Source organism: Zeugodacus cucurbitae, chromosome 5, assembly GCF_028554725.1.
Source record: "Zeugodacus cucurbitae isolate PBARC_wt_2022May chromosome 5, idZeuCucr1.2, whole genome shotgun sequence".
Lineage (NCBI taxonomy): Eukaryota > Metazoa > Arthropoda > Insecta > Diptera > Tephritidae > Zeugodacus > Zeugodacus cucurbitae.
The window spans coordinates 62,073,664-62,086,038 of record NC_071670.1 but is presented as its reverse complement, the minus strand read 5'-3'; the positions used below and the strand labels follow the sequence as shown (position 1 = coordinate 62,086,038).

Genomic DNA, 12,375 nt, shown 5'->3' with positions numbered 1-12,375 from the left:
AGACAACTTTCTGTACTCACCCTTTCATCTAACTAAGAAATCGATTTTAAATAATGGCTCTTTCAATGATTGTACAGTAGTTCTTAACCTAAGAAGACTACATACCCATACTTTGAAGAAAATCCATCCATTAATTTCAATTTTCTTTCCGCCGACCTACTCAGCCTACCCCAGCACTTATCCAATTAATCTGGACTATTGGGTGCACATCAAAACACCGGAACGCACCCGCATAATACTGCAGTTCCAGAAGATCGATCTCGAGCCACAGGATGAGTGTCTCTACGATTACGTTAGCATACAAGACTACGAATTAGTCTCGCACATAACATTGGAGCCCGGCAGCAATCCACTACCAATGGCCATGCTAACGTCAGAAGAAGAGCCAACATCCACGGACAATGAAGTGAGCTTGGACGCATACGACAACAAATTTAGTCAAAGACCAAAACGTAGTTTAAGAAGAAAAAAGCGTTGGAGCTACACGACCACCACCAACACTGCCACAAATGAATATACACAGCGAGCACATGCGAAGCAATATGAGAGTAGCAAACGAACGCACAATGGTAGTCAATATTTTAGTAGAGAATTGCTTGCAAGCAGCAGTTGGATGAAGAACACAGCCGGCGGTACAATAACAAAATATCAAAATCCTAAACATCGTCGACGAAAAGCGAAAAAATTGGCGCGACGCAAACGTAACAGTATTTTAGCGGATGGTGAACCATTAATGGTGTCACTACCTGTAGATAATGCACAATCATTCCTGCCATATGTACGCTGGTGTGGCACACACACCGCCAACATGTCGAAATTCGACTTTGTCTCCAGCTCCAATGAGGCCATGCTGAATTTCCACAGCGATTATTCGGTGAATGGCATCGGCTTTGCGGCCACGTGGAAGGCCATCGATGTGTCGGGCTGTCCACTACAGACACTCACATCACGCGAAGGCACTGTCATCAGTCCAAATTATCCACATTTTTTACTCAACAACTTGAATTGCGCTTATGTGATACAAGCGCCGGCGGGCAGACGCGTCTGGCTCGAGTTTAGCGAGTTCGATCTGAAAGTGGATGCAATCTTAGAGGTGGATCTTGGTAGCGGTCTCCTGCGGCCATTTCATACCAGAGCACTGCTGAGTGAGGGCTTATTCGTCAGTGAACGTGAACAGCTGCGCATCCAATTTCGTACTGGTCAACATCCGCGCGGCAAAGGCTTTCAAGCGGTCTATCGCACAGGTGCGGCAATGATCCATTGAGATTTCAATTACTTTCCTACTTTCCTTTTAATATCATTACAGTGGCACCGCTGGAACGTCGTGAGCGCATCATCAGCTTGCAGAACAATTCAAGCGGTTATCTCTATCAACTGAATTATCCACATGCAATGCCGGAGAATGTGGACTTTACGCATCATTTGGTAGCACCATTCGGCCAAAATATCTTGTTGGAACTGCATGGCGTTGAATTCAGCGATAATGGCGGTTGTCCGGATGGCGGTCTTCTAGAGGTAATCATATTTATATTATTGTCAGAACTTAAAGGTCATGAACTATGCGATGTCTCAACATCACTTCGTGGCAAATGGGTCAAGGAAACCTGAACTAATCTTGTGTATAAATAATCAGAGGATCACTCGCGAAGAAGTAATTGTGCGCCAGTTCGGATTTATTAATTCGGAGAAGTTAACATGAACTCATCTCCCATCAGTATCCTCTGGAGCTTTGGTCAATTAAACCTATCTTTATCATCCCATATCATATCCAACATTACTACAAATTAACCTCTTCCATTCCACTTCAGGTCTTCGACAACTACGCCGACAACAATGGCACAAAATGGCAACTCTGCAAATTCCAACCACCAACAACGCTTCCGCAAACCGGTCCACCGTTACACGCAGCAGAGCGTCCCAATGTGGCCTATGACTATTTGCAACCGCAGGACCTATTCTACAGTCGCAGCCATTCGATGTTACCACCTTCTAAATCGAGTAGCAGGCTTCAGCTTAGAACTGTATCGACCACAGCGCCACCTGTGTACATAACCTCATATTTGAATACGCTGCACATACGCCAACGCACAGGCCAGCACTCGAATACGTTGTTAAATGCAACTGTGACCATACAGTGGGGTAATTTTTAATAAATTAAAAAAAAAAAATCTTTAAAAAAATTTTAATTTTCAAAAATTTCAATTTTCATTTATATGCAGACAACACTTACAAAATGAAATTGACTGCTGGTGAAAAGACCGTCGAGTCATGCCAACCGAACCCCTGTCAGTTCAACGGCAAATGTGTGCTCAATAACGGTTCGAACTACTGTCAGTGCCAGGGTCACTATACGGGAAGGTGAGTATTGTAATTTTGTTAATTTTTTTTAACTTTTTAGAAAAAAAAAAAAAAAATTTCTTAGATTTTGCGGCTTGAATATTTGTGAGCTGGAACCATGCGTATTTGGCAAATGTGAGCTGACTACTAATAGCTTTAAGGTGAGTCTAAGAACTCTATTATGATGGAGCTATAGAATTACAACAATATTTGTCATTGTCCTCTCTAGTGTCAATGCCAGCCTGGTTACATGGGTCACACATGTGAGTTAAAGCAAAGACCTTGTGCCGAGAATCCTTGTGAAGGTCGTGGCGCTTGTTTCGAACGCAATGGTGGCTACTTTTGTCGGTGTGTATAATTTATTTAATAATTTATTTAGGAGATACCAAAAATATTATGAATAATTTTCAAACAGAAAAAATTCAAAAATATCCGAAAAATTAAAAAACAAAATTTTTAGAAATCTTCCAAAATTTGTTGAAAATATCCAAACTTTGCTCAAATATCAAAATCAGCTGTTTAAAGGATTCAATGTTCTCTTTGTCAAACAGCTGTCACGCCTGGTGGGAAGGCGCACGTTGTGAGCGTCGTATGCTGCATATACCCTATAAACCGTTATCGGAACGCATGTTGCAAGAACCATTTTGGTTGGGTTTAATCACGGTTTTTGTTGTATTAGCTGTCATCGGTTTGGTTTGGTGTGCGAAACGACATTTTCCGGAGAAAATCGAAAAACTACTCGCTGAGGAAGCGGATCGTAATCGACGTAAGTGTTTCTATATTACGTGTTATGTATATTTTTTAGGTTAGAAGCTAGTTTATAGTTATATGTATAAATATGTGTTTATTTGTGTATATAAGTAAGTAAGATTAACTGTTAGTCATTATATATAAACATGATATGACTCTAAAAAGCGCTCGGAAAGCACACATTTAAGGAGCTTATCTTCAAGATTGTCTAGAGTATTTCAAGACCTAGATTGATGTTTATTGAGCAGTATTGCTTCTATAAAAATCAGTAGATATGTGAATATATATTCTTATGTGTGTGATAGTTAGATATATAAGAATTATCGAGATATCTACATATATTTAATTATGTTCAAAAAATAACAGGAATTCTAGAATTTAAAATATCTATGGTTTGGAGAGTGCAATTGTAAAAAGCCGCTATGGTTTGACGTGTTTTTATGGCAATTTTCGTTTCGGTAAACTTCGTTGATTGTTCGTGTATTCTTGGTCAAAAACAATACTGTAATGATCCCAAATCTTCATATTTGCCAAGGATGACTCCGTGGGACTTTTTCCAAAAATAAATATACCCTTAAAGCTCCGTCGTTTTACAAGCATACGAGAAATTGCTGGAGGAGTCAGAGAATATCCTAAAAATCGAGTTTTGGAAGTGTTTCGACGATTGGAAGAAGCGCTGGCATGAATGCATAGTATCGAATGGGAACTAATTTGAAGATGGCAACTTTAATGTAGACCAATGAATAAATATGTTTTTCAAAAAACGAAAATTCCTGTTGTTTTTTGAACACACCTCCTATATCTATATCGCATATGTTAAGCATAGATTACATAACTATGAGTATAATAAGTATCTATATAGATATCTGTATTTACGACAATCGCTAGCAAATGTCTATTTTTGTCCGATTACATACGATTCTTAATTTTTTTTTTTTGGGATACTCGTGTATGCTCTCATTTTGCAAATTTGTGCAACAAACTTTTTTCTACCACTTACTTTGTCTCTATCTCTCTCTCTCTCTCTGTTTTTTTCTCTTTTCTCTCTCTCTGTTTTTGTTTGTTTTTGTGAATTTTGATCGAAACGTTTTTTTCTTCATTATATCTATATATACAGCACCTGGTTCCATACATGGACATCATCATCACACATCATTACGCGAGCAATTGCAATTTACAACTGCCATACCACAGTCAACCGGCAATATAGCACCGGGCACACAGCGCTCCATATTCAACAGATTGGGTATCAGAAAACCGTCACTTTTGAGCCTCAGCAGCCCCAATCCAATACCCGGAGGGGGAGGGGCAGCAGCGCGTACATTTTCACTTGACGATCTATTACGACCGCCACCCCGACGTAAGATAGGCTAAATTGAGTTTGAGTTTGAGTTTGGAAAATCAAAAAACCAAAAAAGAAATCACAAAAAACAAAAACTTTAAACAAATTTGCAAGCACAAACCAAAAATCAAAAATCAAAAAAATTGTTGAACCAAAATATTTATGAACCCTTTTTATATAAAAAAAAAAAAAAACAAAAAACCGTTATATACTAAGAGCAAATTACTCCACCGCAACTCACTTCAAGCGTTGTATTACTATCTACCTGTTTCTTCCTCTCTCTCTCTGTCTCTGTTTCACTCGCTCTCTCACTCTCTTTGTCTGTATCTGTCTGTCACTTTTCCCTAACATATGTATGTATAAGTTAACCTTTATATGCATATAAGTACTTGATTGGTTTATGATTCGTATTTTTATCAAAATATTTCATTTTTTTTTTGCAAAATTTCCTCTTAACGAATATCTCGTTGTGTACACACAGTGCTGTATATCCCCCCCTCTCCTCAAACAACAAGCGTTACAGTTTTGAAATCAAAATTTTCCATCACTTACCTAGAAAATATGAAATTAATGCACACATTATTTATTTAAGTCACATCACCAACATATTCATATACCCTGTATATACTCGTATGTATATATGCTTGCATTACATAAAACTTGCACAAAATAATAAAAAAAAGTATGTTGTAAAAATTTAATAAAATAATAATCCTATAATTCTGCACTCTGTACAATGCCTATTGAATTTTGCTTAGAAATAAACAAAAAAATGTAAAAGTTCGTTTTCCCAACTAAAAAGCAACCCTGAACCAAGTATATATTTGTTTCAACTCTCCTCTTAGCACCTAATCGTCTAAAGCACATACTTTACCATGTACATACATATTATATATAACCCCATAAAACTCAAATATAACTGTATTAATATATTGAAACTAAATCCCAACTTTTATACATCTAAGCTGTATAATATTTAGGTGCTTACACTAGCTACTAGAACGCTTCAAATCAGCTTTTGCTTCTCGACACACAGTGTAATTCGTAAGTACCATATTAAATCGTTTGATAGATCTATATTACTGAAGCAACGCGCTTTAAAGTCAAGGTTACTCGTCAAGGTTAGTCGGATAGAAAATCTAACGAAGAACGAAGGGGGTTCTTTCCAAGTAATGGACTCAAAAAATCGAAAAAACATGTCTAGAAACGGTAGTAAAGTGATTTTTTAAAATTCGAAACCGTTTTAAAGATACAGCAGTTAGAAGTGGAAACTGTTCAGAGCGCTGAGTTGCAGGCTTGAAACTTGGAACTCGTTTTTCTTTTACATTTGAAACTCTCGTCCATCACACATATCTCTAAAACGGCTTGACCAAACGACTTCAAATTGAGTACACACAGCACAAGTTCCCTAAAGTTCTTTTTTTAATAGCAAAAAAATAAAATAAACAAAGCGGTGGGGTTCAGAACGCTGTAGCACATATTCTACACAATATTTTTAACTTAAAATGTATATTTATACTGTCGATATATCAATCAATGGTACGAGGGCTGCTATATATATTTCTGGCCTAATAATGAAAATAGGAATATTTAGCAACGAAAATGGTTTTATTGTTTTTCAAAATATTCTCCATCAAGATTTAAACACTTTTGCATGCGCTCAAACCAATTTTCGAAGCACTTTTTTTGAGCCTTTTTTTGAGCGATTGTCAAATTGTGCGTGATCCAACGAGAACAAACCTTTTTTACGGCCAGGTGTTCATGCAATATCGAATGTATGCTGGTGGAAGAAATGCATAGGCATGCCTCTATCTGAAGGTATGTTACATGACGGTCTTGCATTATCAGTTCACGTACGGCATCGATGTTTTCTGGCATAACGGCTGTTTTTGGACGACTTTCACGGAGTTCGTCTTTGAGCGAGCGTCGGCCACGATTGAATTCGTTGTGCCAGTTTTTCTCAGTGCTATAGGATGGTGCTTCATAGCCACACAAAGATTTTAGTTCATCGATGCACTCTTGTCGCGATAATCCACGTCGAAAGTTGTGAAAAATGATCGCACGAAAATGTTCACGAGTTAATTCCATTTTTTGGCCGAGATGAATTTTTTAATTCCCTGTAAATAAAACAATTCACGATTAAATGACAAAACGTTCTGAGTGATGTTATGCTAAAAAATGTCAAACTTTCCAATGGAAATGTCAGATTGCACCTGGCAACACTTAGTATTGCCTAGGCCAGAAATATATATAGCAGCCCTCGTAATAAACTCAAAGTTCTAACTATTTACTGGTCGTAGAAAAGTAATTCTAAAAAGTCTCTAAAAACAGGCCGTTACACGAGATGACCCCCTTAACCTCTTCAAAAGTACGATACTATTCAGGAGTAGTAATATCAGTAAATTTTAATCAACAATCATTTAACCTCTCACGTATGGACATTTTTGGAAACTTATGATTCTGAGACAAAGACTCTCTGATATTCGATTTTACAAAATATGTATGAAACGTTAAATATTTAAGTGAGTCCTCTCGTAGGTTTTACAGAATATCAACGTACATAAAACAGACTGAATCCTTTCACTATAAAGTCCTTTTTACTTAAAAGAAAAACGATTTTGAATATTTTAGGTTATATTTGAATGAGTTTATTTGGAACTTATCTGAAGTCACACACAATGCTCACAATGTTTAGAATCGATTATGTACCGATATATTCATATATATATTACATATAAATAACAGAAGAGAAAATTATAAAGACACAAGATCGACATTGCCAATAAAAAAGGTACTGCCTGGAGAGCAATTGATTTGATTTGTATCTAATTTATTAAGCTCTATACTGTCAAAATGTATTTAAATTAGAAAAGGGTTACTTAAGAAAAAATAATATTGGATCTTTCACTAAGTAATTTCGTTTTTTAGTTGCAAACACTGGATTTTTATTTTTAAAATATTTTATGAAATTATATGTTCGCCATTTTGATCCAATAAATTTTGCAATTTCCCACCATTTGCATCGACCAACGACTTCAAGATACCTAACAGAACATGTTGTATCCTCAAAAGCGAAATCCAAATCCAAACCAATTTTAGCATAGTCATTCGGTCAACACATCACATGATTTTCGCATTGCTTTTACTGCATTTTTACCATTTTTGATACAAAATCAGTAAAATATGCCGAGAATGTTTTCGATGTTCCATCATCGATAGGGCACCAAACAAAAACTATTCTAAAACTTTCACAAAAAGTCTTACTATATCAGCTGTTCAAATATATAACGATAAAACGTTTAAGTGTGAAGTTGGCTGTGGAAAAATTCAATAAGATCAGCTGTTGCCATCAAACGAAATTATTTAATGAACGATCCAATATACTTTTAGACTACACATATATACAACATGTATATATATACAATGTTGGTGCTTTTTCGCCACAGATTTTCTTATTGGTTGATATAATATTGTCGCCTAACATTATACCAGTTACATAGCTTAAGCTGATTTTATTGCCTTAAAATATGCTTCCAAATCCAGCCATTTCAATCAAACGCTATAAGAATCAGGGCTCGAAAACTTGAAAAAAATTGCTTCAAAAGTCTTGCCATCATTTAACCACAAATTTAATACAAACTTTATTATATTATATTTAACTGCATATGTATATAATTTCATAATTTGGTCAAATAAAGCAAATCTCAACTATGAAATATTCAATCGAACCCAATCAATCGATCGAAAAACCCGTACCCGTATCTGACAAAACGACAAAACTACTCTTGAACGCCAAACGAAAACTGTGTACTTTTGCGGCTGCTGGTGGGCGTAAAATAACTAACTTTTTTACTATGTAGTCTTAAACTGTATTTTGTGAATGCTAATTTAGTTTCGAAAACAATTAAAGTTGATTCAATTTGTTTTTTATTTACACATTTCCATGTAGTTAGCTTTGATGGAGGTATGCCTTGTTGATTTCAAACTAGTTGTTCTACTAACTATACAATCATGTTTCATACAAAATAATTACAAATACATAATCACCGCATTATTTTTGCACAGATAACTTTAAACTATTTGAAAAATATTCTGCTTGTTTAACGATACAAATCACATATGAGCACTTGTTTCTAAAAATATAGCACCATCTAATATAGGTAACTCTACTTTAAGGTGAATTAATACCGTAGACATTTCTGGAATCATATCAATAATATTTGGAATGATAATTTATTACTCGGTGACATCTGCAGATCGCAAACCAAGCTTCGAAATATTACAGTTACTTTTAGTCTGCAGAATAAAGCAATACGAACTCATAAAGAGCTGTGCTCCAGCAAAATAAATTATTTCAGAGTCTCGCAAGATATTAGGTCTACAACTTTGCTTCCGCCGTTTTTTTTATGTAAATTTAAGTATTTTTTTTGTACTAAAAACGGCTTAAATGTCAATGTTACTATTGTCGATGAGCCTCAGCCGCACTTTTCTTTGAATTAAAAAAGAAAAGCAAAATTTCCCGCAAACGTTGAGAATTTGGCTCAGAAAGTGACATTTTTAGTTGAGAATAAGTTTGGGATGCAAACTGATCTCTACAAATATTTTGTTGGGTTAATGCTGACATAAATGTCCAAGATCGATATAAAACGATTTAATCGATTTAATCAACCAGTGCTTGACCCTAGAGACATCTATTGGAAAACGGCGGAAACAAAGTTGTAGACCTAATAAATCTAAATGATGATTTCTACTTTATATCCTGATCAGTGCTTAACACCTATGAAGGTCTATTTAACGGTTCCTATATATATTTTTTTCGGTTCCTATGCTTCCGTAGCCTGACAAAATCAATATGTTTACGATGTGATACGGGTCTATAATTTTGAAAACAATAAATACTCTAACCAATGTTGTTTGAAGTTTACTTTGGAATAGTAGTAGCCATTGTTCTTAGCGTCCATACTGATTCCACGATAGATAAAATTATGTACGACAACTAATAATTAACAAAATTGATCCAAAAGGATCCATGATTACAGACAACCAGGTCTTAAAAAATATACGATTGGACCTAGGCCTAGATCCTGAACCATATTCTAAAACTAGGATCAAACTAGCCGACACAATATTCTAAAAAGGTTCTTATAAACACAAAAAAGTATATTCCTTAAGATTTAAAGTAGAGTTACCTGTCTATTTTCCAATTTCCCCGCACATAACACCACCAAACACCACATTACGCTTTCACAACTGCTTTTTCTCTCCTCTTCACTCACTTTTATGTAATTGAATGTGCTTTATTTACCTAGCATTTGTTTGTGTTTTATATGTGAGACAACTTTGTAGTTACATAAACGAAGCATAATCATCGACTAACCACCGTTAATGTATGTCCAAAATCTCTCACGCTATCAACAGGTTCGCCATCGCCACGCAAGAAACGCAACAACTCAACGCCGGTGAAGAAAAATGCTGCCGAAAAGAAACAAATATTACAACAACTAGTCTCACCGGCAACTAATGTGGACAAACCGAAAGTGAGCCTCGGTGAGCTCATCAATATGACGGAGAATCGTTTGCGTGCTTCGACCGGTAATGTGGACTCCGAGAGCGATGTTAAGGAGACTACATTCTCAGAGAACTCCGGATCGCTGACATCGACCAATGTAGCGAATGTGGCACGCACAATTACCGATCCGAAACTGGAGAAAAAGGTAACATTCGCACGATTGCTGAATAAAGTATCGGCCGAAATGAGCTCAGGTTCGGATATGGATATTGGACATATGACGGTGAGTGTGGTAGCGGGCGCTAAGTGATCGGTAGATGATTGCTGACGTTATGAGCTTTTAGAAAATCTTAGTTTAGCTTCTGTGAAAGCTTGAAAAGTTACTAAAGCGAGTTTTAAATTCTCAGGCAAAAAAATCTAAGTACTTACGTCCATATACTGAGGATGCGGAAGAGAGCGAGGCTTTTCTTTGAACACTTCTTACACTAAATAGTGCTTATAACCGCTCCACTCTTCATTACACAATGAAACAAGTGCTATTTGTTTGCACACAACTGTAAATGTACGAATTTAGAGTTTTAGCGCTAAGAGATAACTAATTTAAAGTCTGTCTGTCTTCTACATGTCAAATATAAACGTAAGCATTTTTGTCTGAAGGCGCATAAGCTTTTAAGTCCGTTGTCAAATTTTCGAATACTTTTATAGGTTATGTAATAGTGAAATCAAATTATGAGAACATCACCGCACGTATCATTTGTTATTTACTCTTCCTGTCATACTCGTATAACTTTGTACGCCTTCACTTACATTTTCTTCTTTCTCCCCCTTCTCCCGCGCTACTCCCTCATCACCACTGCACACCCCTAGAATACACGGAACTCGAGCGCCCTCAGTCTGCCCACTGATTTACAGTTTCGCGCCAGCTCAGTGCCTCCGTCACCGTGCACAAACGATATACGTTCACCGCACAGCACCTCATCGAATCAGGGTAGCGACTCACTATCCAGTTCCGACTTAGCACTCACCGATTTCGGTTTGCGTTCCATGCAGACCAGTGGCAGTGAGATCGGTGGCACAAATCACAATGCCCATCTGACGCTCGGTATTGCCGCTGGCTTGGGCGGACCATCATCACGTAGTCGTATCGGCACAATCGCACGCCCGAAAGTCTCCAGTGCCGACTCCATTTTAGCTATGTTCCGTAATCTTGCTTCCTCCTCATCATCAAATGCAAATGCCAATGCAATAACAACTGCCTCAAGTACCAACACAAACACTGCTAACATAACGCATAGCGCCTCTGTATATGTATCACCAACAACAACCCCAACCGCTTCTAGTCCACAAGATGATGCACCCGGCGATGATGAGTCTTCGACCTCGTCTATGCATACACCGGTTAGTTTCTCGAGTGGTCCACCCGATTCGCCAGTATTCTATCGTCAAACCACAATTGAGGTGCCCGTACTCGATGTTCTTAATGCGCACAAATCTTCATCGACACCATCGTCATCGAATTCGTCATCGTCCGCGAATTTGTTGCACCCACCGACCATTTTGCTAGAGATACCCAGCAATGGCATAAATAATAAATGTCTCTCGCCCATACGTGAGATGCCTACACCGATGCCATCACCAGCACTCACACCGATTATGCCACGGCCGCAACGTTCAAATAGTCCGATATTCCAAGAAGATCCACTCTCGATCGGTGATTACAGCGACGATGAGCAGAAGAGCATACGCAGTGACTGCAGTGATGAGCAAATGTCGGTGAGTAAAATTGTCAGTACATAACCTGTCTTCCTCTATTTGTTAATATAATATTTTATTATCCAAATTATCTTATTGGACAATTCTGCAGTTGAAATATCTTCAATTCACTACCAAGTCCGCTTGCTCTTTGTTTAAATACCTTGGATTTGGTTTAAATACCTAAAAAGTCTGAATATATCAATGAAAGGAAAACCTATATATTTTAGAAACAAGGCGGATTGGAAGAAAAATTCAGAGAATACATCTATGTTGCTATCCATTGTCCATTGCACAAAAAAGTGTTTTTTAATTCGATGTGTTGGTGGTAGATGTTGAAAAACCTTAACTTTCAGTTAGAAACATTTCCTTAATAATTTCCGATCTTATTTAATGACCACGTCTTCCTGGACTTTTAGTAGATTTAGAGATTTGTATTCATTAATAATTGTATTTGCTATGATTCAAAGGCTCTGAAATTATTCCTTAACTAACCGGTCCCAACATAGCCTACTAACCCATTCGTAAGGCAGCTTCGTGGTCAAAAAGTAATAAATCGCTTATTTTGAGTCCCGTTTTCTGCATTTTCAAAAAAAAAAAAATCTCTTAAATGCTAAAAGGAAGAGAATAATCTCTCGATAGGATTGTTAAAGATCGACATAGCGTTAAGAATTTGTGTATGAAG

The 12,375-nt window shown here is 37.0% G+C and overlaps 1 protein-coding gene across 6 annotated transcripts in view; it reads left to right on the top strand.

The window, feature by feature from the left end:
- LOC105208961 (uncharacterized) overlaps positions 1-12,375 on the top strand; it is a 188,257-nt gene that overhangs the window by 163,331 nt on the left and 12,551 nt on the right. For 4 of the 6 annotated variants that reach the window (XM_054230679.1, XM_054230678.1, XM_054230677.1 and 1 more), the window contains exons 14-23: positions 165-1,244; positions 1,307-1,515; positions 1,809-2,139; positions 2,220-2,358; positions 2,423-2,498; positions 2,567-2,685; positions 2,889-3,103; positions 4,205-4,447; positions 9,848-10,221; positions 10,806-11,711. In XM_054230679.1, coding sequence (XP_054086654.1) covers positions 165-1,244; positions 1,307-1,515; positions 1,809-2,139; positions 2,220-2,358; positions 2,423-2,498; positions 2,567-2,685; positions 2,889-3,103; positions 4,205-4,447; positions 9,848-10,221; positions 10,806-11,711 — 3,692 coding nt within the window. The remainder of the gene's footprint in view (positions 1-164; positions 1,245-1,306; positions 1,516-1,808; positions 2,140-2,219; positions 2,359-2,422; positions 2,499-2,566; positions 2,686-2,888; positions 3,104-4,204; positions 4,448-9,847; positions 10,222-10,805; positions 11,712-12,375) is intronic. The other 2 variants (XM_054230680.1, XM_054230681.1) reach the window with 2 other exon arrangements.